The sequence below is a fragment of the Hemitrygon akajei genome, chromosome 10 (genome assembly GCF_048418815.1).
Source record: "Hemitrygon akajei chromosome 10, sHemAka1.3, whole genome shotgun sequence".
NCBI classification, from domain to species: domain Eukaryota; kingdom Metazoa; phylum Chordata; class Chondrichthyes; order Myliobatiformes; family Dasyatidae; genus Hemitrygon; species Hemitrygon akajei.
In genome coordinates, this window is record NC_133133.1 from 132,343,749 (window position 1) to 132,370,864 (window position 27,116).

General features: G+C 41.2%; 1 protein-coding gene across 1 annotated transcript; it reads left to right on the plus strand.

Moving 5' to 3' along the window:
- LOC140734026 (uncharacterized) lies at positions 1-27,116 on the plus strand (the record flags this gene model as incomplete). The annotated part of the gene is made up of 10 exons (XM_073057606.1): positions 1-35; positions 12,233-12,427; positions 16,847-16,945; positions 20,206-20,331; positions 21,063-21,188; positions 21,352-21,474; positions 23,771-23,893; positions 26,063-26,188; positions 26,786-26,911; positions 27,052-27,116. Coding segments are annotated over exons 2-10 (1,098 nt in total), but the record flags the coding sequence as incomplete, so codon positions are not given.

The following is a 27,116-nucleotide window of genomic DNA, read 5'->3' on the forward strand; positions in this document are numbered from 1 at the left end:
GCCAGGCTGGAGTGAATCAGAGACCGGATGTTATGGTAAGTCTGCACCGTACACACAGATCACAGGTAACATTTTCCGACGAGTACTGTTTCTGGATTTGGGTGAGCAGTGGAGGAAGCTGGAAATTTTTACCATTAATTCACTGAATTACAGGAAGGATATTAACAAGGTTGAAAGAGTGCAAAGAAGGTTTTACAAGGATGTTGCTGGGACTTGAGAAACTGAGTTACCGAGAAAGATTGAATAGGTTAAGACTTTATTCCCTGGAGCGTAGAAGAATGAGGGGAGATTTGATAGAGGTATATAAAATTATGATGGGTATAGATAGAGTGAATGCAAACAAGCTTTTTCCACTGAGGCTAGGGGAGAAAAAAACCAGAGGCCATGGGTTAAAGGGTGAAGGGGGAAAAGTTTAAAGGGAACATTGGGGGGGGGGCTTCTTCACACAAAGAGTGGTGGGAGTGTGGAATGAGCTGCCAGATGAAGTGATAAATGCGGGCTCACTTTTAACATTTAAGAAAAACTTGGACAGGTACATGGATGAGAGGTGTATGGAGGGATAGGGGCTGTGTGCAGGTCAGTGGGACTAGGCAGAAAAATGGTTCGGCACAGCCAAGAAGGGCCAAAAGGCCTGTTTCTGTGCTGTAATGTTCTATGGTTCTGTGGTTCTAATACTAATGGTCTGCTTGGCCTACAATCTCAGCTCTGAGTCTGAATGTTACTCCACCGACTCAGAAATCAATTTGGATCAGATTCTTTCTTTATGTTGTCAGTCGTTGTGTTGTGCAGGATGGAAACCAGTCTTTCAGCAAATCACATCCAATCCAACCATTAAGCCTCTATCTACACTAATCCCAGTCTATTGTTGTCACGCCCCCATCAACATCACCCCTTCCCCATTCTCAACTATCTGCCATGCTTAGAGTAGATGTGGAGTTTTTTCCATTAATAAGAGAATCTTGGATCGGGGGGCTGGGCACAGCATCAGAATAAATAATGTCCCTTTAGAATTGAGATGAGGAGGATTTTCTTCATATAAATGGTTAAGTATCTGTGGAATTTGTTGCTATGAGGGGCTGCCAGAGCATATTTAAGGTCAAGGTTAATAGGTTTTAGACTGGAAATTGCTGCAGGAGTTCGCAGGATAACAGGGTTGAGAAAAAAACTCATACATAATTGAATGGTGGAACAGATCAATGGGCCCAATGGGTGCATTTATTTAGAAATACAGCATGGTTTCAGGATATTCTGGCCCAATAAGAGTGCACTGCCCAATTACACCCAAGTGACCAATTAACCTATCAATCTGTACGTCTTTGGAATGTGACAGTACCAGGTCCCTCGAAGGAAATCCACATAGTCATGGGTAGAACATACCAACTCCCTGTAATAGCAGCAGGCTAGCTACTACACTACTGAGCCTAATTCTGCTCCAATATTTTATTCTGTATGGCCGATATGAGGCAGACTGCATTTTACAGTACATATGACCTGTCCCTACAGATAAAGGGGAGAATCAGAACTCTCTCTCCAGCCAACAAACATCCCCTTGCAAATCTTTTATATATCTTCATTGTTAACTACAAAAGAAGCATACAATTTATTTCATTGCTATAAACGGTTTTGTGCTACTAACTCCCCTTTGATTAATTGCTTCTTGACTTAGTCATCTGCTGCCTCTGGATTTTATAAAGGATGCCTTTTTTATTCTAAACAAATCATTAATCTTGTTGTTCCTGGTTAATTATAAGTGTGCAGTGATACATTAATCATGATCAATATTCATTCTAACTGCGTATAGGAGAGAAGAGTAGGGAATTTTAAGGCAAAGGAACCCTTTGCTGACAGCAGTCATAATATGATCAAATTCACCTTGCAGTTGGAGAGGGAGATGGTAAAATCAGATGTGTCATTATTACAGTGGAGTAAAGCGTACGACACAGGCATTAGAGAGGAGCAGGTCAATGTTCATTGAAAGGGAATATTAGTAGAACAGCAATGGCTGGGATTTCTGAGAGAAATTTTGAAGATTCAGGATAGATACATCCCAAAGAAGCTTATTCTAATTGAAAGATGGGGCAACTGTGGCTGAAAAGGGAAGTCAAATACAATAATAAAAGTAAAAAAAGAGGGCATATAATATAGCAAAAATTAGTGGGAAGTTAGAGGATTGGGAAGCTTTTAAAATCCAACTGTGAAGGCAACTAAAAAAGCCACAAGGAGAGAAAAGCTGAAGGTAAGCTAGTTTATAATATAAAAGACAATACCCAAAGTTTTTTTTTCAGACATATAATGGGTAAAAGAGAGTTTAGAGTAGATATCAGACCACAGGAAAATGATGCTGGAAATATAACAATGGGAAACAAAGAAGTGGTGGACAAACTTGTTAAGTATTTTGTGTCAGTTTTTACTGTGGAAGACACCAGCAGTATGTCAGAAGTTCAAGAATATCAGGGTAAGAACTGCGTGTAGTTGCTATTACTAAGCATAAGGTTCTTGAGAAGCTGAAAGGTCTGAGGGTAGATTAAGTCACCTGGATCAGATGGACTACATCCCGGGGTTCTGAAAGGGGTAGCTGAAGAGATTGTGGAGGTATTAGTGGTGATCTTTCAATAATCATTAGATTCTGTAATTGTTCCAAAGGACTGGAAAATTGCAAATGTCACTTTAAGAAGGGTGGGAGGCAAACGATAGGAAATTATAGGCCCATTAGTCTGACTTTAGTGATTAGGAAGATGTTGGAGTCCATTATTATGATGATGTTTCAGGGTACTTGGAGGTACATGATAAATAAGCTAAAGTCAGCATGCTTTCCTTAAGGGAAAATCCTGCCTGACAAACCTGCTGGAATACTTTGAAAAAATATCAGGCAGGATAGACAAAGGAGAAGTAGTAGATGTTACTTACTTGGATTTTTCGAAGGCCTTGGAAAAGGTGCTGCACATGAGTCTACTTAATAAAATTAGAGCCCATGGTATTACAGGAAAGATAATAGCATGGATAGAAGATTGGCTGACTGACAGGAGGCAAAGCATGGGAATAAGGAGGGATTATTCTGGTTGGCTGCAGAGACTAGTGGTATTCTGTAGGAGTCTGTGCTGGGTTTGCTTCTTTTGATGTTATATGTCAATGACTTGGATGACGGAATTGATGGCTTTGTGGTGGTTTGCCAATGATACATGGTGGAGGGGCAGGTAGTGTTGAGGAAGCAGGAAGTCCGCAGAAGGACTTAGAAACATGAGGAGAATGGGAAAAGATGTCTCAGGTAGAATGTAGTGTAGAGCAGAGTATGGTCATGTACTTTGGTAGAAGGAATAAAGATGTAGACTATTTTCTAAATAGGGAAGAAATTCAAAAATCAGAGGCACAAAGGTACTTGGGAGACCTCATGCGGGATTCCCTACAGGTTAACTTGCAGGTTAAGTCAGTGGTAAGGAAGGTAAATGCAATGTTTGCATTCATTTTGAGAGGACCAGAATATAAAATCAAGGATGTAATGCTAAGGCTTTATAAGTTTTGTGCTAGTGAGGCTAAAAATAGGAAGATAATACAGTTTAACAGGACTTCTCCATTCTGGAGGTCCTGTCCTTTAACATAGCATCTAGCTTCCTGGCACAGGAGATTTTGCACATGGTGGAAAATCAAGAGCAACCCGCACAAAATGCTGGAGAAACTCAGCAGGTCAGGCAGCGTCAATAGAAATAAATAAACAGTTGACATATCAAACTGAGACTCTTCATCAGGACAAGAAAGAAAGGGGGTAGATGCCAGAAAGGTGAGGAAAGGGAAGAAGGACAAGCTAGAAAGTGATAGATGAAGCCAGGTGAGAAATGAGAAACTGAAAGGTGATAGGTGGAAAAGGCATATAGCTGAAGAAGTATGAATCTGATAGGAGAGTGGTCCATGTGAAAGAAGGAGGTGCACCAGAGGTAGGCATTGGGCAGGTGAGGAGAAGAGGTAAGAGTTCAGAGTGGTGAATAGAAGGAAAGGGAAGGGGAGGGAAAAAATTATTGAAGGAAAAACTGATGTTCATGCCATCAGGTTGGAGACTACCTAGATGGAATATGTGATGTCGCTCCTTCAACCTGAGTGTGACCTCATCATGGCAGAAGAGGAGGCTGTAGACAGACATGACAGAATGGGAATGGGGATAGAAGTTACAATGGATAGCTGCCAGGTAATTACACTTTTTGTAGATGGAGCAGAAGTGCTGCACAAAGCAGTCCCCCACTTTATGTCGAATCTCAGCAATGTAGAGGAGGCCACATCTGGAGCACCAAGTACAATAGACAACCCCACCAGATTCACAGCTGAAGTTTCCTCACCTGGGAGGACTGTTTGGTGCCCTGAATGGAGGTGAGGGAGAGTTCGAATCAGCAGGTGTTGCATTTTTGCTGCTTGTAGTGATACGTGCCAGGAGGGAGATTTGTGGGGAGGGACAAGTGGGCAAGGGAATCATGGAGGAAGCGAACCCTGTGGAAAGTGGAGAGCTCTGAGGGTGGAAGAGGCAGAGATGTGTTTGGTGGTAGGATCATGTTGAAGATGGTGGAAGTAGTGAAGAATGATGTGTTGGATACCTAGGCCCATGGTGCAGTAGGTAAGAACAAGAAGGACTCTATCTCTGTTAAGCTGACAGGAATATGGGGTGAGCATGGATGTCTGGGTTATGGATGAGATGTGATGAAGGCAGTGTCAACAGTGGAAGAAGGGAAACACTATCCTTTGAAGAAGGAGGACATCTCTGATGTTCTGGAAAGGAAGCTTCATCCCAGGGACAGATATGGCAAAGACAAAGGAACTGAGAAAAGGTTATAACATTTTTACAGGAGACAGGATGGGAAGAGGTATAGTTAAGTTAGCTGTGGGAATCGGTTGATTTATAAAAGATTTCAGTTGATAGTTTGTTTCCAGAGATGGAGATAGAGATATTGAGAAAGGGGAGAGAAGTGTCAGAAAGGGACCAAGTGAAGTTAAGGGCGGGGGGAAGTTGGAAGCAAGGTTGATGAAGTTGTCGAGCTCAACATGGGTGCGTGAAGTAGCACCAATGCAGTCAGCAATGTACTGTAGTGCAGAAAGAATCAGAGAGCATTACCGGGGAAGGCTTGGGACCTGGACTGTTCCATGTAGCCAACTGAAAGGCAGGCATAGCTGGGGTCCATGCAAGTGCCCATGGCTGCCCCTTGAGTTTGGAGAAAGTAAGAAGAGCTGAGGGAGAAATTGTTCACGGTGAGGACCAGTTCTGCCAGAAGAAGGAGGGTAATGGCAGAGGGCAACCGGTTGGTTCTTTTACTGAGAAAAAAGCGGAGAGCTTGATGGGAGCTGGAAATATATAGGGACTTGATATTCATGGTGAAAATGAGGCAGTCGGGTCCAGGGAATTAAAATTTGTTGCCATCTCTGACCATGTGCCCTTGAAACTATCTATCAAAATAATGGATACATTTTCTAGTACTAGACAATGGCGGTTCAATTCTATTCTACTTCAGGACTTGGACTTTGTCAATTTTATTAAGGAACAGATTGATTTTTTATTTTCAACAAATTTTACGGAAGAAATTTCCAGTGGGGTATTATGGGACACTTTTAAAGTATATATCCATGGACAAGTTATTTCATATTCTGCTGGTGTGAAAAAAATGAATCAATAATGAAATACTGATGCTGGTTGACAAGATTAAAGAGATTGATAAGAAATATTCTATTGCTCCTAGTAAGAAGCTTTATAAAGGGAGAGTTGAACTTCAAATGGAGCATAGTCTATTACTAACATCCTCGATTGAAAATCGATTAATTAAAATTAGGAGACAGTTTTATATACATGGTGATAAATTTGGTAAATTACTGGCTAATCAATTGACAACTGCTTCGGTTAAACACCAGATTATCAAGATGTGTAAATGAGATGGTACTCTGATGGTTGATCATGATGAGATAAACAAATCTTTTCAAGAATTTTATACTACTTTATATCAATCAGAATCTCCTGATGACTCCACTATAATGTATGAATTTTTAAGGAAATTGAATATTCCGAAATTATCACTCAATGAATGTTTAACTTTAAGTGCACCTATTACAGAAGAAGAAATAAAGGAGGCTATTTTTTTCAATAAAGTCAGGTAAAGCACCTGGTCCAGATGGTTACACGGTAGAATTTTTAAAAATCCTTTTCTACTATACTTTCTCCTTGGTTATGTAAAATCTTTAAGGATGCATTAACCATAGGTAAGTTACTGCAATCTTTTTACGAAGCCTCTATTTCCCTAATTCTTAAAAAAGATAAAGATCCTACTGAATGTGCATCATATAGGCCTATATCCTTGCTGAATGTGGATTCCAATATTTCTTCTAAAATATTGGCAACTAGATTGCAGAATATTTTGCCTCAAATTATCTCTGTCGACCAGACTGGATTTATTAAAAATCATTATTCATCTTTTAATATTAGGAGATTAATTAATATAGTTTACACTCCCTCATCTAGAACTCCAGAATGTGTCATTTCACTGGATGCTGAGAAAGCATTTGACAGAATTGAATGGCCATACTTACTCAGTATTCCTGAGAAATTTAATTTTAGTCCGAAATTTATATCTTGGATTAAATTGATATACAATACCCCTTCGGCTTCAGTATTTACCAATAATCAAAGATCTCCCTTTTTTCAGTTGTTTTGTGGCACCAGGCAAGGTGTCCTCTTAGCCCTTTATTATTCGATATTGCTTTGGAACCTTTAGCTATTGCTATTCGTGACTCACCCAATATATTTGGCATTACCCGTGGGAATGGGACATACAAGCTATCATTATATGCAGATGACCTGTTACTATATATTTCTAATCCTGAGAAATCCATTCCTGCAGTTATATCTCTGCTTGCTCAGTTTAGTAGCTTTTTTGGCTACAAACTGCATCTTAATAAGAGTGAACTCTTCCCATTAAATATGCAGGTTCCAATTTATAAATGTTTACCATTCAGATTAGTTACAGATTATTTTACTTATTTGGGTGTTAGAATTACTAAGAAGCATAAAGGATTTATTTAAGGTCAATTTTTTACCTTTAATTGATCAGGTTAAACAATTGCTTACTAAATGGTCCCCATTGTCTTTATCACTGATTGGTCAAATCAATGCTATTAAGATGATTATTTTACCTAAATTTTTATACTTATTTCAAGCACTACCAATTTTTATTTCTAAATCCTTTTTTGCTATTGTTGATTCTAAAATTCCTTCATACATATGGCAGAATAAAAGTCCTAGGTTAAGTAAAAAATATTTACAGAAGTCTGAAAAGGATGGTGGCTTGGCATTGCAGAATTTTAGATTTTATTACTGGGAAATTAATATCCGATATTTAACATTTTGGACACAGGATTTGGATGTAATTCAAAGTCCACAATGGGTAGACCTTAAATGTAAATCCATACAAGGGTTTTCATTGGCTTCTATTTTAAGGACCTTGCTTCCCTTTGTTATTTCTAAATTGAATGAACAAATGGTTAATCCAATAATTAAATATAAACAATGAATATGCTTTCAATTTTGTAAATTTTTTGGCTTGAACAAATTTATTCTATCAAGCTCTATTATATCTAATTTCTTTTTTCAACCCTCTGTTATGGATCAAGCCTTTTTGTTATGGAAAACGAAAGGTATAACATGTTTTCGTGACTTATTCTTGAATAACTCATGTCTTTTGAACAGTTGTCTAATAAATATAATATGCTCAGGTCCCATTTTTTTAGATACTTACAAATTAGAAACTTTTTGAATAATATGTTATATACTTTTCCGAATTCATATCCAACTGATACCACGGAAAAAAATTCAGGTTTAAACCCTTATCAGAAGGGTTTAATAGCAACTATTTATGATATGATTATGAAAATACAGCCAGGTATATTAGATAAAATTAAGAATGAATGGGAAAGGGAACTTCAACTTTCTTTACCTATAGAGAAATGGGAAAAAATTCTCCAATTAGTTAACTCCTCCTCTATATGTGCTAAGCATGCGTTGATACAGTTTAAGGTGGTGCACAGGGCCCATATGTCTAAAGACAAGCTAGCTCATTTTTACTCCCATATAAATCCTATCTGTGCTAGATGTTATTCTGAGGTAGCTTCTTTGACTCATATGTTCTGGTCTTGTCCTCTTTTGGAGAAATATTAGAAAAACATTTTTGATATTATTTCAACAGCTTTGCGTATTGATTTATATCCTCATCCTGTTACTGCAATTTTTGGCTTACCAATGGTGAAATATAATTACTTATCTTCTTCAGCTTGTCAGATGATTGCATTTGTTACATTAATGGCTAAAAGATCCATTTTATTGAACTGGAAAGAGATTAATCCTCCTACTATATTCCAACGGTTTTCGTAAACTATATCTTGTTTAAATTTAGAAAAAATCAGAAGTGTCACTTTTGACCCTTTGATTAAATTCAAAGAAACTTGGAGACCATTTATTCAACACTTTCACATGATGTAACTTGACCTTTTCTGAATCCTTTTTATTAACCTTAAATATATGGATAGAGGAGCGGAGTTATTGACATTATTGATTGATTCTGATGTAATATAATAGCCCAGCTTTGTTTAGTTTATTTTTGTTCAGGTTAGTTTAGTTTTTCTTTGTTTTCTAATTTGGGGATTTTTGACACGTTTTCTTTTTTTCTACCATGTTTATTTACATGAAGAGTTTGGGAGGCTTAGTACATTTGTGTTATCTATAGCTTTTACTCGTATATACTGTTTACCAACAATGTAATCCCAATCTCTCTGTACTACTATTGTTATTATGCCTATGTATTTGAAAATTAATAAAGAGATTTAAAAAGAAAAGAGGAGATTGAGAGCATGTGAAGTGATGCAGATGTAAGTGGGAAGGGACTAAACCAAAAAGGATACAATGGAGTCGAGGTATTAGACACGAGTTCGGTGGAGCAGGTAGAGACAATGGGCCTAACTGAACAAAAAGGTTTGTGGCTCTTGGACAGGAGGTAGAAAGAAGCAATGCAGGGTGAGGGAACTATGAGTTTGGTAGCAGTGGATAGGAGATCGCCACCATTGGTGAAGTTAATGTCGGTGTGGGAGACAGTCACCTGATAGTCTGGACTGGGGTCCTTTTCAAGGGGAAGATGAGCTGTCTGAGAGCTGCTGCCTGCCCTCTGCAAGATAGAGGTCAGTCCGCCGCACTACAACAGCGCCTCCTTCGTCTGCGGGTTTCATGGTGAGGTTGAGGTTGCTGTGGAGAGAGGGGGGCAAGGTTCGAGGAGGAGAGAGGAATGCTGAAGTCAAGCTGGTTGACGTCTCATCAGCAATTAAAGATTAAAAGATACAGAGCAGTCAGGGAAGCAGAGTGCGGTATCCAAGAAGAAGAGGAGGAGGGATGGAGACAGGTGTTAGGGGGTCATTGGTGTGGGGTGGGAGATCTTTACTAAAGAAGTGGGCTCAGAGGTGGATGTGATGGAAGAAGAGCTTGGCTTTGGGCTGGGCACAGAACTCACTGAGGTGCGGGCAGAGGGGGACAGAGGTAAGCCCTTGCTGAGGATAGAATGTTCCACCTTATGAATTTCTCCTTCCAGTAATCTTTCCCTCCCCCTTCCCTCTCCTTCTATTCCCCAAAGTGGCCTCTTCTTCTCCGGCCCTTTTGCCTTTTCCACCTATCACCTCACAGCTTCTCACTTCATTACCCCTTCCCCACCCCCCGGCTTCACCCATCACCTTATAGCCTGTCTTCCTCTTCTCCCCACCTTTTTATGCTGGCATCCTCCCCCTTTATTTCCAGTCCTGATGAAGAGTCTTGGCCAGAAACATCAACTGATCATTCACTACCATGGATACTGCCTGAGCTGCTGAATTCTTCCAGCACTCTCTGTGTCTAACTCCCTAAACGCATCACCCTTCCTGCCTATGTTATTGGTACCTGCATAGACCACAACCTCTGGCTGCTCACCCACACCCTTAACAATGCTATGGACTCAATCCAGCATGTCTGTGACAATGGCACCTGGGAGGAAGCATACCATCTGGGAATCTCATTCATGTCCACATTATCTCCTGTTTGTTCCCTAACCAATGAATCCCCTATCAATATTGCTTGCCTCTTCCCTACCCCTTTCCATTCTGAGTCACAGAGTCAGATTCAGTGCCAGCGATCTGACTGCTGTGGCATTCCTCTGGTTGGTCATTCCTCCCCCCCCCCCCCTGAAATTGTATCCAAAACACTATACTTGTTATTGAGGGGAACAGCCATAGGGGTGCCCTGCATTGGCTGCTTCTCCCCCTTCACTCTCAGAAGGTCACCCAGTTACCTTGTCCTGCACCTTAAGTGTAACTATCGCCTTGTATCTCCTGGACCACTCCATCTCTCAAATGAGCTGAAGACCATTCAGCTCCGGCTCCATTTCCCTAGTATGATCTGTATGAAGCTGCAGCTGTGTACACTTCCTGCAGGTGTAGTTGTGAGGGACACTGGAGGTTTCCCTGTCATCTCACATCTCACAAGAGACAACTCTCCTGTCCTGATTGCCATTCTCACTGCTCTAAATGTGTAATAAGAAAGACAGAAGGAAAAAAAATTCCTAGAAACTTACCCTGGCCTTCTCTTTCTTCTTGCCAGAGATTCTTTATTTAAAGCCTCAAGCTCCCCACTCTAACCCTGTCCCAGGGCAACAAAAGCTTAAATCCTAACTTCTTTTTATTGGCCCTTGCCAAATGATCTCAAGCTCTGCAGAAAGTCTCAATGGGCCCCACTGGCGCTAAGATCCACAAGCAGTTGCTTCCATGATTTTAAGACCATAAGACATGGGAGCAGAATTAGGCCATCTGGCTCATCAAGTCTACTCCGCCATTCAATCGTGGCTGATCCTTTTTCCTATCTCCTCCTCAACCCCAGTTCCTGGCCTTCTCCCCGTAACCTTTGATGCCATGCCCAATCAAGAACCTATCAATCTCTCCCTTAAATACACCTAATAACCTGGCCTCCACAGCTGCCTGTGGCAACAAATTCCACAAAGTCACCAGCCTTTGGCTAAAGAAATTTCTCCTCATCTCTGTTTTGAAAGAGTGCCCCTCTATCCTGAGGTTGTGCCCTCTTGTCCTCGACTCTCCCACATTGAGAAACATTCTTTCCACATCTGCTCTGTCTAGGCCTTTCAACATTCGAAAGGTTCAATAAGATCCCTCCTCATCCTTCTGAATTCTAGTGAGTACAGACCCCTAGCCATCAAACGTTCCTCATATGATAACCCTTTCATTCCTGGAATAATCCTTGTGAACCTCCTCTGGAACCTCTCCAATGCCAGCACATCTTTTCTAAGATGAGGGGCCCAAAACTGTTCAGCATACTCAAGGTCAAAACTCACTAGTACCTTATAAAGCCTCAGCATAACATCCTTGCTCTTGTATTTTAGACCTCTTGAAATGAATGCTAACATGGCATTCGCCTTCCTCACCACCGACTCAACTTGCAAGTTAACCATCGGGGTGTTGTGCACAAGGACTCTCAGGTCCCTCTGCATCTCAGATTCCTGGATTTTCTCTCCACTTAGAAAATAGTCTGCACATTTATTTCTACTCCCAAAGTGCATGACCATGCATTTTTCAACATTATATTTCATTTGCCACTTTCTTGCCCATTTTCCTAATCTGTCTATGTCCTTCTGCATCCTACCTGTTTCCTCAACACTACCTGCCCCTCCACCAATCTTTGTATTTTAAACTCCACCAAAATCACAACAGGCCCCGTTCATTTTTTTTTAATCTGTCATTAAGATCCATAAGCAACAGCTTCCATGATCTCAATCTCCACAAAAAGCCCCAGCAGGCCCTGTTCACTTTTTAAGTTTGGCCATAAACCCAACTGGACTGGACACATCGATACCATGGCTGTAAGAGTGGATCAGAGTTTTGGACATGCTGACTACCAGAACCATTCCACCAGCTAGACAGCACAGGTCTGGAGTGTGATGCATTTGGAGCATTAGACAGTGAACAGGACGTGGCTGGGCATTTTACTGCTGGTGTTGAAACTTTCCTCATATTAGGCTAGATCTGTCTGGAGTCAGACTGGAACCTGGAACCTTCTGAATCAATGAGAGATGTTGCCACAAACAAAAGCTGACTGTTGGTGTCCTGGAAAATCTTTCTGAAGCTCATCAAGGTCTCAAACCAGAGAAACCATCTACTCATCTATTTATCTCTCTTTTACCTTCTTGCACAGACATTAGGAACATGGTGCAGACTGTAGGTGCCAACGTTACAGGACCTAACATCACACTGACGTGGGGAGCCAATCCAATTCCAGGAATTGTGATCCTCGACTATCAAATTAATATCAATTGTACAAACCACACTGGTGGGGTCCAGCAGATACAGAGCTCTCAGCCTGCAAACACAACCACTTTAATTTTAACAGGTAAGGTGTTCCAGGTCTATTCTCATCAGTCAATATTGACAAATGGAGTGAGTGCTCAGCTGCTGAATTTGTCTTTCTGAATACCTTTTCCAGGTTGGTGTTTTGGTGTAGTATCTTCAGGGTAGAGCTGATTAAGTGAAACAACAGTGGTGTGAGGGTATAGAAGTGCTGTGGGGTAAGGAAGGTAGGGTTGGTGGGTGCTGTGCAGTGTTGTAGGAGTGAGGTTAAAGGGGAAAGAGGAAATGGTGTGATATAGCAGGGTAGTGCAGATGGGGGGTTGGTGGTGTGCTATAGGAGTAAGGATGGTTTGGGGAAGCAGGGATGGTGTGGGAATGTGGTTGATACAGTGTTGTAGGGGGAGAGGGGATTAGTGGAAGTGGAGCTGGTGTTAGGATTGATGTGATGCAGTATGAGTGGTTTAGAGATAGAGTGGGCTATAGGAAACTGGAGGGTTCAAAGTAAATTTATTATCAAATTACGTGTGTGTGTGTGTGTGTGTGTGTGTGTGTGTGTGTGTGTGTGTGTGTGTGTGTGTGTGTGTGTGTGTGTGTGTGTGTGTGTGTGTGTGTGTGTGTGTGTGTGTGTGTGTGTGACCGTGTACAACCCTGAAATTCATTTTCTTGCAGCCATACTCAATAAATCCAATAACCGTAATAGAGTCAATGAAAGACTGCACCAACTGCGTGGATAACAAGTGTGCAAAAGACAACAAAGTATGCAAATGCACAAAGAATAATAATAATATTCCATCCCATGCTCATGATTAATAGAAACTCTTAATGTATATAAATTACACCCAATCCTTGTGAAATTTCTGCAATATCTGATGAAGCATTGGCATACTATAATCACTCTATTAACAACCAAAAATGAACAACTACCGTTATCAAAATAAACTGAGGCATTTTCTCTAGTGTCTCTCTTAGCCCACTATGGATTTGGCTAGCTTTAAACCCGCTCTCTAATTTATCCAAAATGTTGACTATACTTTTTTTCCATAGATGCTGCCTGGCCTGCTGAGTTCCTCCAGCATTTTGTTTGTGTTGCTTGGATTTCCAGCATTTTCAGATTTTTGCTTGTCTCTAATTTACTGAATAAGACAAAAACGGGATGTCAAATCAGAGACAAGCAAACGAATTATACCTTGAAACCCCTCTATATAATAGACAATCTGAAATCTGACATCAGTAAAACTAAAGCAATTAACTCAAATAGTAGAACTATTTTCTAAAGATATAAACAGGAACTTAGAACTAGATAAATGCAGAACATTAAACATTAAAAAGGTTGCAATAGAGCTAGTAGATTATAAAACAGAGCAGCAGGATACAATACAACCTATGGGTGAATATGAAACATGCTGTATAAGTATCTGGGATCTCAACAAGCAAATAACATAGATCATAGTGCGATATAGGGAAAACTTTCCAGAGAATTTACTTCAGGGTTTAAGAAAATCTGCCAAACAGAGCTCAAAAGTAAAAATACAGCAAAGGCAATAAACAGCTTCACTATCCCCATATTAATGTATTCCTTTGACAGAATAACTTGGTCTGAAACTGATCTGGAAAATTTACAAAGAGAAATAACAACTGAAATGACAAATTTTAAAAAACACTATGTACATTTGAACACACTTACGTTAACACTATCTTGGATAGAAAGAGGAAGAGGAATAACAGACATAAGAGATTCCACAACAGTGAGATAAAACTTCTGAGGGTATATTTTCATCAATGAAAACAGGACGTACTTACCTCTAAACTTAAGAGAAAGCCCAACCCAGAAAAATGAAGAAATTATCACAACAGAAGAAAATGTTACTGAATGGAAGAGCATGACCCTCCATGGAAGACATCCCCACAGTCTGAGCAAAGTAGATATCAACGAGGAGGCGGCGAATGCCTGGCTCTGAGTTGGAGATCTCTTCACAGCAACAGAGAGGGGTCCTTGTAGCAATACAGGACCAGGTGGTTAACACAAAAAAATATCAAAAATACATAATAAAAGAACGACAAATTCAAGACGATAAATGAAAAAATGACAAGAGAAACCAGAAGCAATCCAATGCATTACAGGGCTCAGCACCAGGTTAACTCAATCTGATAACTTACACATCCACAATCAAGTGAAAAACATAATTCAGTAAAACCTTGCTTTAAAATACAAACTCATAAAATGCATCATACCCTACTGCATCATACAAGCCTGATCCAGTTTAGAGTTAGGGTCCTACAAATTATATTACCACCAATTTATTATTACAGGTAGGACAATCCATAATAACCATCTTGATATAATATTATAGGATAAACAAGCTAGAACATCTTACTTAATAGATATAGTGATTCCAAACACACATACCAAAATCAATAAATGAAAATACCAGAAATATGCTGAATTAAAAGAGGAAATTGAAAGACTATGGAACATGAGCAGGGTGTACATTATCCCAATTGTAATATCTAGAACTTGTGGCATCCCAAAGTCACTACACAATAGCATTAAACAATTAGGTCCACATAGCAATATTTATGTAAACCTCCAGAAAGCCAATCACCACTAGAATAGAATAGTTTCTTAGCAATTGTGAAATGAGATTTTACTGACTTGAGCTGAGAAAAAAAATACCTAAGTGCACGCATTTAGAGTGAGGGGGTAATTTCAAATGAGATGAGTGGGGCAAGTGGTTTACACAGGGTGGTGAGTACCTGAATGGGTTGCCTGACGTGATGGTGGAGACAAATAAAATGGGGATGTTGAAGAGGCTTTTAGATAGACACATGAATGTGCAGCAAATGGAAGGATATGGATATTGTATAGGGAGATGGTGTTACTTCAGTTCAGAATTTGATGACTAGTTCAATTAGTTTGGTGTTGTGGTGTGATACTGCAGGGGTAGAGATGGGTAGTGCAAACAGAAGAGGCGTGAGGCTATAGAAGGCTGGGGAGTAAGAAAGGATGTTTGGTGGTGTAGAGGGTGGGTGATTAGGTGGACTGTTATAGGAGTTATTGAGATGAGGTTGTGTAGGGGAAGCAGTGGGAGTGGTTTTGTGGGAATGTGGGTAGTGCAGTGTTGTAGTGAGAGGATGGAGTAGTCGAATGATGATGTCAGGATGATGTGTGATGTAGAGCTACAGTGGGTTAAATGGGGGTTTAGTGCCGTAGGGTAGAGTTATGTGCTTGGATGAGGTAGAGGAAGTGATGGCGGAGACAGACCTTTGACTGGTTTTGAGCTAGAGACAGAAACCAATTACAAATGAAGCAAGGACTCCCAGGCCCAGGACTCAGATGCAGAGATCTCTGCTTTGCGGAGTGGCCTGTGAGTTTTAAGATTCCAGTGAGCTGCAGCAGATCGACCTCCCTAAGTTGGTTGACAAAATTTGACAGAGATCCTCATTGAGGCTGCCCAACTCAACAACTACTGTATCTCCATTCACACTCCACCAAGATCAATGTGAAATTTCCTCAGGTGCTGGGTTTTTGTAAATGATTTAATTAAGAGGAGGGAAGTGTGGAGGTCAATGGGGGGAAAAGCAGAGCTGAAGTTTGAGAGTGATGTTAATAAACATGAAAAAAGAAGATAACAGAATTCCAAGGAGCTTGTAGGGCTGAGAAGGCCTCAGAGATGAGGAGGAGAGAGACCACTTAAGGATTTAAAAATGAAGATTTAGTTTTGAAAATGAATGCATTCAAACAAGGGATTTCACATGCACAGGGATGATGGATAAGATCTGAAGTCAAATACAGTGGTAGAATTCTGGATGAGTGTAACTTCAGCAGGTGTGTAATGTGGGAGGGAGCTCAGTAGACCACAATGGCATGAAAATATAACAAAATGAATATGATGGAGGTCTGAAAGACATACAGAAAATAAAGGTCAGACAGCATCCACAGAGAGTAGAGTTAACGTTTCTGGTTAGAACTGCTGATGGATGTTCAATGGAAACACAAAAGACTGTAGATGTTGGAGTCAATAACAAGGAACAAAACACTGGGGGAACTCAGTGCATCAGGAAGCATCCTTGGAGAGGAATGGATCTTCATTTGCTCTGGAAACAGTGAAGGGTTCAAGTGTGGAAGAAGACTGAGGCTGGTTCTCCGGGAATCAAACACATTACAAGAGAAACAGGACAAAGCAGAGACTCCCAGTCCAGTCACTGGAAGCTTGCCTCAGTGACACACACTGAGAGTTGGAGGTTCTCAATCTGCAACCTCGACAGTTCCTTTCCCTCCTAGATGCTCTCTGAACTGCAGAGTGCCTCCAGAAGTTTGTATTTTTGCAGATGGAGTGTTGAACTTGTGGTTCATTATGAGGCACTGCCATGATCTACTTGTTGAATTCTCAGAGAAGATCAGGTGTTTCCATGGAAATTGTTTTGCATATATTTACAGCTTACTTTGTGAATTGAATCTCAGGTCTGGGCTCCCTGTCCGTGTGTACGACTATCATCCAGGTAAACACCTCCTCAGATGGCCTGGTGACCTCCCAACCTTTCACCTTCAACATCCACTCTGGTGAGTCTCTCAGTTCTCTCTCATTTTGAGATTCTCTGCACAATGTATAGGTTCAATTGGTAATTATTTTATTATTATCACATTTACTGAAATCCTTTGTTTTCAGTCCGATCACTCCATACATAGGTACAGTGTGACAGTACAATGCCAAGGAAATAAAAACACAATGCAGGATATAGTGTTTATAGTTACAGAGAAATTGCAGTAAGGGTCGATAAATATGATGCAAGGGCCATGACAAGGTAGATAGTGAGATCAAGAGTTCACCTTTCTTGTACAAGAGGTCCATTTAAGTCTTATAATAATAGATGAGAAACTGTGCTCAAGTCTTGTGTTGTGCATTTTAAACTTCTGTATCTTCTGTCCAGAGGGAGGGGGTGGAAGTCACGTCAAGTCAAGTCACTTTTTTATTGACATTTCGACCATAACTGCTGGTACAGTACATAGTAAAAACGAGACAATGTTTTTCCGGACCATGGTGCTACATGAAACAGTACAAAAACTACACTGAACTACGTGAAAACAACACAGGAAAAAAACTACACTAGATTACAGACCTACCCAGGACTGCATAAAGTGCACAAAACAGTGCAGGCATTACAATAAATAATAAACAAGACAATAGGCACAGTAGAGGGCAGTAAGTTGGACTCTGGGTATTGAGGAGTCTGATGGCTTGGGGGAAGAAACTGTTACATAGTCTGGTCGTGAGAGCCCGAATGCTTCTTTTTTTAGTAATTTATGTTTTTATTGAAGTTCATCATCAAACAAACATTTCCATAAGATGTATTTCAGACATTGTACATATATATCATATAATCATATATATCACAAATCTCCACAAAGTATTTATCTGAGGTATACACTTATAGAAAAAAGTGGAAAGAAAAAACAAGCAAAAGGAAAAAACTATGTACAAGTAGGGAGTGATTTTTTTTACAATATATTCATTGATTTGTGAGAATAAAATCAGGCCTATGAGGCATTATGTAGTTAAACCATTTTCCCAGTATGAATCAAATTGTTCCAGCTTATGATTAGCAGATGCTGTTATCTTCTCCATTTTGTAAATGTCCATTGTAATTTCCATCCATGCATTTAAAGTTGGGCTCTCCTGTGATAACCATTTCCTAGTAAGAGTCTTTTTACCAGCCACCATCAGTATATTCATTAAATATTTATCTCTTTTCAACCATTCTTGAGGTATATATCCAAAATATATGGTCTTACTCCCTAAGGGTATTTCACATTTAAAGATGTCTTGTAGGGCATTGTGTATCCCCCTCCAATAGTTTTTGATAACAGGGCAGTCCCAAAAAATATGATAATGATTTGCATTTTGATTTCTACAATTTCTCCAGCAAACAGGGAGGTTACTATCATAATGGGATTTCTGTGAGAGTGTAATAAAATATCTTATCAAGTTTTTCCATCCAAACTCCCTGAGAACCTGAATGCTTCGGTACCTTTTCCCAGATGGCAGGAAGGATAAGAGTTTGTATGAGGGGTGTGTGGGGTCCTTCGTAATGCTGTTTGCTTTGCGGATGCAGCATGTGGTGTAAATGTCTGTAATGGTGGGAAGAGAGACCCCGATTACCTTCTCAGCTGACCTCACTATCCGCTGCAGGGTCTTGCGATCCGAGATGGTGCAATTTCCAAACCAGGCAGTGATGCAGCTGCTCAGGATGCTCTCAGTACAACCCCTGTAGAATGTGATGAGCATGGGGGGTTGGGAGATGGACTTTCCTCAGCCTTCGCAGAAAGTGGAGACGCTGCTGGGCTTTCTTTGCTGTGGAGCTGGTGTTGAGGGACCAGGTGAGATTCTCCACCAGGTGAACACCAAGAAATTTGGTGCTCTTAACAAACTCTACCGAGGAGCCGTCAATGTTCAGCGGGGAGTGGTCACTCCTGAAGTCAACAACCATCTCTTTTGTTTTGTTCACATTCAGAGACAGGTTGTTGGCTCTGCACCAGTCCATTAGCCGCTGCACCTCCTCTCTGTAAGTTGACTCGTCGTTTTTGCTGATGAGACCCACCATGGTCATATCATCGGCGAACTGGATGATGTGGTTCAGGCTGTGTGTTGCAGCACAGTCATGGGTCAGCAGCGAAGAAAGAATGACAGGGGTGAGAGGGGGCCTTGATAACGTTGGCAGCTTTCCTGAGACAGAGGGAAATATAGACAGAGTGGATGAGGAGAGAATGGTGTATTTGATAGACTGTGTTCACAACTCCCTCAATTTCTTGTGGTTTTTAGCAAAACGGTTCTCATAAGGAGAATCATGTGAGGCATTTGGAGAACTGTGCTCTCTCAAATTCAAACTGACATTTGTAGGCATCTTGGTTGAGAACAGAATTGGGCAGAGAAGATGTTAAAAAGTGAGTTAGTACAGTAGATGATAAAGACATCCCAAAGTTATCTTGTAAGATCCATACTGGAAATTTGACTGGATGATCCCTAAAATCTACTTAAAGAACCAATTTACATTTGGAGGAGAGAACTGTAAAATTCAGGAAGTGATCAACTCTGATTATGACAGCCAGTAATAATGAGTTAGTTGAAGAAAAGCTGAACTACAAATCATTCTTACAGAGTGAAACAGTTCCCTCAGTCCATTGAGTTCATGCTGACCATCAAACACTAAATTACATTAACTGTGCACTAACACATATTATGGCCAATCTCTCTCCCTCTCCCTCTCCCTCTCCCCCTCCCCCTCCCCCTCCCTCTCCCCCTCCCTCTCCCCCTCCCTCTCCCCCTCCCTCTCCCCCTCCCTCTCCCCCTCCCTCTCCCCCTCCCTCTCCCCCTCCCTCCCTCTCTCTCTCACACACTCTACCACTCCCTCTATCTCTCTATATAGCTTACACCCTATTTCTCCCTCTATTTCTCTATCCCTCACAATCTTAATTGCTATCTCTGACATTCTCTCTGTCTTTCTACCTCGCTGTCTCATATTCTGTTGTTAAGGGAGGCACTTGTGGCCAGTGAGCAATTTTGAGTATATTTCTATCCACCTAAGCTACCTAGTAATAAACTAACCAGCCAGTGAATTGAAATGGATTTTGTTTTGATCTCACCAACTTCACATCAGGGTTAAATTAATTTGAACATTTAGTTTTTTAAAAGTGTGAAAATTGAGCCTGTACTCTTAATTCATAAGATCCTAAGGGTTTAAAACATGTTCCATTGTTTTAGCAGAGCATCAGTATAAGCATACAATATAAATTTAAAATGAGCATGACACATCCCTGCTTTTCAGATGTGGATGAGTGTCTGCAGGACAATGGCGGCTGCTCCCAGCTCTGTGTGAACACGGTGGGCAGTTACCACTGTGCCTGTCACCCAGGGTACACCCTGAGTCCCGGAAACAGAACAACATGCACAGGTTTGACTTTTTACATTTCATCCTCAAATAACTCACTTCAATTATCTTCCTTTGTTAAAAGCAAGATTTGTGGTCTCCCTTAAACCCATCATTCCAGTCTGTGTTCTATGTTAACTTGCAGGCTGAATCATTAGTAAGAAAGGCAAATGCAATGTTAGCATTCATTTCCAGAATACTGAAATAGAAAAGCAAGAATGTAATGCCTAAGGCTTTATATGACATTAGTCAGAACAAATTTGTGGTAATGTGAGCAGTTTTGGGCCCCAGATCTAAGAAAGGATGTGTTAGCATTGGAGAGGGTACAGAGGAGGTTTATGAGAATGATGGTAGGAATGAAAGGGTTAACATATGAGGATACTTCATAGCTCTGGGCCTGTGCTTGCTATTGAAAAGCCAAAATAGAGTGGACATGAAGAAGTTGCTTCCATTACTGTGAGAGTGAAAGACCAGAAAGCAAAGCCTCAAAATACAACAAACATTCTTTAGTGCAGAAATGAGGAGGCACTTCTGTAGACAGAGGGAGGTGATTCTGTGGAATTCATTGTCACATTCAGCTGTGGAGGCCAAGTCATTGTGTGTATTTAAAACGGTGGTTGGTAGGTACATGAAATGTTACGGGGAAAAGACAGGAGAATGGGGTTGAGGGATAAAACAAATCAGCTGAGTTCAAATGACAGAATCTGTTCCTTTGTCTTGTAGCCTAGTAGTTATAACATGCCCCTGCTTTTCAGATGTGGACGAATGTCTGTGGGACAATGGCAGCTGCTCCCAGCTCTGTGTGAACACGGTGGGCAGTTACCGCTGTGACTGTCACCCAGGATACACCCTGAGTCCTGGGAACAGTACATCATGCACAGGTTTGACCTGTTATATTTTATCCTTGAAGAACCCAAACCAAAAATTTCCACTTCTAAAAGCAAGACTTGTGGTTCTGCAGTGTAATCATGTAGCAATGGGAATTCAAACATTCTCATGGCTATGGAGATAATAGTGACTTCTTTCCTTTCTTCCAAACTCCAGATGTGGATGAGTGTCAGACTGGGAACCATGACTGTCACAGCTCGGCCTCCTGTTCCAACACCCCCGGCTCCTTCCAGTGTGTGTGTGGGGCTGGCTACACTGGGGATGGAAGGACTTGTACAGGTAAGTGACACTGAAGATTCAATGTCTTTCATGGAAGGTTTCTATATGATCAGGAATCTCTGAAGTATGTTGCATCATTAGATGTAATGCACATGTCCACATATCCTTGAAGTTGGACAGGTCAACAGGATGATTAAATAGGACGTGTTCCGTTATTGTTTGAAGCATCGAGTCTACAACTATGGAAGTGATGCTCAAACCAAATCCAACACTGAATTGGACCATAACCTGTGTACTTTTGAGAGTTCCAGTCACCACGTTCCATGACAGGTGTGATTACACTGCAGAGAAGGCAGGAGATTACCCAGGATGTTTCCAGGACTATAGAACATGTGACTGTGAGGAAGAATTGAAGTTCAGGTTGTTTTATTTGGGACAGAGAAAGCTGAGCAAAGTCAATTGAAGAGCAGGGGTAAATAGAAAAGACCCATTTCATAGAACATGGAACATAAAACAGTTAAACACAGTACAGGCCCATTGGCACATTGGTCCATGGCAATGTGCTGGATTTTCAGCCTACACCAAGATCAATCTAATTCTTCCTTCCCATATAACCCTACATTTTTCTATCATCCATTGCTTAAGAGTCTTTTAAATGTTCTTAATGTATTTGACTTTCCCACAATCCCAGCAATGCATTCTGAGCACTTACCACTATCTGTGTTTCTAAAAAAAATCATCAGACATCTTTTTTATACATTCCTCTCATATTAACCTTTTCTGCCCTGGGAAAAGGTCACTGGCTGTCCACTCTCGCTATGTCTCTTATTATCATACACACTTTCATCAAATCACTGCTTATTCTCAGCCTCAAGCCCTAATTTGTTCAACCTTTCCTCATAAAACAGGCTCTCTAATCCAGTCAGCATCCAGCTAAGTCTCCTCTGAACCCTCACTAAAGTTTCCGTATCCCTCCTATATTGAAACAATCAGAACGAAACACAGAACACCAAGTGTGGTCTAACCAGAATTTTATTGAGTTACAGCATTACCTCTCGGCTCTTAAACGCAGTTCCCTGACTACTGAAGGCCAACGTACTATATGCCTTCTTATCCACCCTGTTGACTTTCATGACAACTTTCAGGGATCTACGGACTTGGACCCTAAGATCCTTCAATCCCTCCACAATGCTAAGAACCCTGCCATTAATATTGTACTCTGCCTTCAAGTTTGACCTTTCAAATTATATCACTTCACATTTTTCTAGATTGAACTCCATCTGCCACTTCTCAGCCTAACTCTGCATCCTGTCGATGTCCCGTTGTACCCATGGCAACATACTACACTATCCACAGCAGTACCACCCTTTGTGTTGTCTGCAAACTTACTAACCCACCCTTTCCACTTCCTCATCTAAGTGATTTATGGAAATGACAAAAAGTGGGAACACCAGAACCGATTCCTGTGGAATACCACCCGTTATAGTCCTCATCCTTTTGTGTGCAAACCAATTCTGAATTCATGCAGCACACACAAAATACTGGAGGAACTCAGCAAGCCAAGCAACATCTATGGAAAGGAGTACAGTCGACATTTCGGGATGAGACCATTCCTCAGGACTGGAGAGTTCCAGTATGTTGCTTGGATTTCCAACATATGCAGATTTTCTCTTGTTTGTGAATTCATGCACCTAATTTCCATTAATCCTATGCCTCCTGACTTTCTGAATGGGGAACTTAACAAACGTTTACCTAAACTCCATGTGCATCATATCCACTGCTCTACCTTCATCAATCTGTTTTGTCACTTCCTCGAAGAATTCAGTCAGCCTTGTAAGGCTTGAACTATCTTGCTGACTAGCCCTAATCAGACTGTTTCTCCAAATGCTCATAAGTCCTGTCTCCAAGAACCCTCTCCAGACCCTGCATACCACTGTTGTAAGACGCCAAAGATTATTCCCATTAGCTTTCTTGAACAAATGTATAGCATTTACTATCCTCCAATCTTCTGTTAGTAAGATAGCAATCTCTTCCCGTTGAAACATGGGGGATATCCCTCCTGGCCCTGGGAACTCATCTATCCTAATGTTATTCAAACATCTTCCACTTCTTTTCCTACCCAGCCATTAAAGTAATTGACCCATATATTGGTGTCAAGATAATAGAGGCTTATTCTGTGAATGGCGTGAGAAGATGGGCGGCCAGGGACTCCTGCAATAAGTACAGAGGGTCTTTTGTGAGAAAACAAGCTGACTCAGTCTCTTTCATGTGCAATATTTGTACACTGTGGTGAGAAGTTGATTGTTTAAGAAGCAGGTGACCTTACAGTGACCTCTCTCTTTCTTCCCAACTGTAGATGTGGATGAATGCCAGACTGGAAGTCACAACTGTCAAAGATCAGCCTCCTGTTCCAACACCCCCGGCTCCTTCCAGTGTGTGTGTGGGGCTGGCTACACTGGGGATGGAAGGTCTTGTACAGGTAACTGGTACTGAATCTTTTGCTGTGGAAATCTCTCAGTTAATGTATTTGTTTGATACTATCCCCCCATGAAGTGATAATTTATCCCATTGGGACTAGGGTCTTATTTATCCAAATGATTTTCAAAATTTACAACACATCCTCTTTCTTAATTTTGATATGTTCCAGCATGTTCTGCACGAAGCTCGCTTTTGTCAAGGCTCCGGCCACTGGTGAAACTGAAGCAATGGATTCATTCAGGACCTCCCCTACCTCCCCTGACTCCAGACACGTGTCTCCTCTTTCCTCTGCTCACTCTACTCATCCTCCTTCAAGTTCTTGTAGAATGGCCTGCTTTTTTAATCCTATTCACCAAGGCTTTCTCGTGACTCCTTTTAGCTCTTCTAAGTCCCTTATCTCCTAGCGTCTTTAAAACTCTCAAGATTCTTGTCTGATCTTTTCTTCCTAAACATTAAGTATGCTTCCTTTCTCCTTTTCACTAAATGTTCCACCTCTCTTGTCAACCATTGTCCTTTCACTACCTGAATGGGACAAACCTACCAAGAACACAATGCAAATACTCCCTGAACAACTTCCGCTTTTCCATTATACATTTCCCTGAGAACATCTGTTCCCAATTTACTCTCCTAAGTTCTTGTCTAATAGCATCATAATTAGCCCTCCTCCCTTCTGCTCTTCTCATTATCCAAGGCTATGGCAAATCTCAGGGAGGATGAGAGATAATAGTTTACAAGATGATAAGAGGCATAGATGGAGTAGATTGCCAAAGACTTTTTCCCAGGGTGGGAAGGACTAATATGAAGGGGGCAAAATTTTAAATGGGAATTGAGGAAAGTATAGAGGGTGTCAGAGGTATGTCTTATACAGAGAGAGTGGTAAATGGTGCTGGTGAAGGCAGATACATTATGGACATTTATGAAACTCTTAAATAGGCACTTGAATGAAATAAAAATGGAAGGTAATGTAGGCGGGAAGGCCTAGATTGGTCTTAGAGTTACTTAAAAGGTCAGCACAACATCATGGGCTAAAGGGCCTGCATTGCGCTATGATGATCTATGTTCCATAAATTGTGGTCACTAACTCTGAAATATCTACTGAGAGATGTATAACCTGACAAGGTTCCTGCATAGTGCTACTCCTTCTCTCATTTCCCTTGAAGGTGGATCAATGTGTCTAAGTAATTGGTAAAAGGATTAGAGAGAAAGTGAAGCAAAGTTTTTTTTTCATATCAGAGACTGGTGGGAGTCTTGAACTCTCCAAGGGACTATGTGGTGCTTTCCTGCTCCCTGTCCCCACTTTTCACCCTTCTCCAGCCCTTTCCCCCTTTCTCCTCTCCTCCCTTTTCTCCCCCTCCCCTTTCACACTTCCTCCCCTCCCCCTTTCTCGCTTGCTCCCATTTCTCCCCTCCTCCCATTTCTCCCCTCCTCCCATTTCTCCCCTCCTCCCATTTCTCCCCTCTTCCCCTTCCCCCTATTCCCCTTCCCCCTATTCCCCTTCCCCCTATTCCCCTTCCTCCTTGCCCTCTTCACACTTTCCCCACCCTTCCCCCTCTTCTCCCTTTTTCTGCCTTCTCTCTTCTCCCTCTTCCCTAACCTCTTTCCCCCTCTCCTTCCCCTCTTCCCCTTCTCCTTCCCCTTTACCCCCTTCTTCCCCACCTTCTATCCCACCTTTCTCCCCAGATCTCCTCTCAGACTCCATCACAATCCTCCTTACAGCACTCTCTCCCTTCATCTCCCCCTTCTTCCCACCTCCAATTCTCCACTCTGTCCTCACATTCACCCTCCTTCCTTTCTCTGAATCTTGCCCCCTCTCTTGCTACCTATCTTGCTCTATCACTTGCTTCATTCCTCACCCCCCTCCTTCCCCATGCCCCTTTCTTCTACAACAGCTCTCTCTCTTCTCTCTATCTCACTCTCTCTCCTTCATTTTCTCTTTCTCATTCTCTCTCTCCCTCATTCATTCACTCTCTCTCTCTCATTCTCTCTCTCATCATCAACCAGTTGTTTGATTGAAATGACATCCAGGCTGACAACAACCTCAACATTTTAGTTTTAAAACATGAAAACTGCAACAGTAATCTGTAATGTTATAATGAAAGCATTAATTTACTGTAACAGCAATGTCGTTTCCTGAAAATAAAATTGAGTGTAACACATCCCTGTTTTTCAGATGTGGATGAATGTCTGCGGGACAATGGCGGCTGCTCCCAGCTCTGTGTGAACACGGTGGGCAGTTACCACTGTGACTGTCACCCAGGATACACCCTGAGACCCGGAAACAGATCAATGTGCACAGGTTTGACCTTTTACATTTTATCCTTGAGGAACTCACACCAAATAATTTAAAAGCCAAACTTGAGATTCTACAATGAACTGTTCCAATGACTGAACTGATTGAGATGTAAAAAAAAATGGAAACTAGATGAGGTTAATCAGCCCTAAGACCCTGTTGCATCAGTCAATGTGACCATTTACATCACTCCCGTAAACTGCTGTCTTCCCCATGCCACATGATGGCATTTGTGCCTCAAAATCTCACCATCTCTTTCTTAATTATAACCTCAACATCAGACAGAAGATTTCATCCTCTGACTGGAGAAATTTCATCTCATTCCTGAATGTTGTGCCCATACTATGACCACTGGTTCTGGGCATGCCCTCTAGGGTAAATCTCTGCTTTAGCCTGGCAGAAGTGTGTAGTCTTTGATGAAGTGAGGTTGCTACTGCAGAAATAGAAAGATTACATATCATGATGTTTGTCTATTTATATACTTGGACCTCGTTACATCTCTGAGCTGTTGGAATGATTCTGCAGGACATACTATAGACTAGTCCACACACTTCTTCCACCTTCCCTCCACCTCTGATTGTTTATTTATCTACTCTTTTTCAGATGTCAACGAGTGTGCGGATCCGGCGCTGAATCAGTGTGACAGCAACGCTCAGTGTCTGAATTCGATGGGTTCCTACCACTGTGAGTGCAAATCCTATTACAGAGGGAACGGGACACACTGTGAAGGTGAGTAACAGAATAGGAACCTCAGCCTCCTTGCACATGATATATCAGATGTCATTCATGACTATTGATTAGGGCAGCAAAAAGAACCTTGAAAAAATTCAATTTGTTCAGTGATTCATGTTGTCTTTCTTTGGTTTCAGGTTGCTTTTGCCCACCAGAAATTATCCCAGGATCTGTGGATCTTCAGGCTCTTTCAAGGAATGTT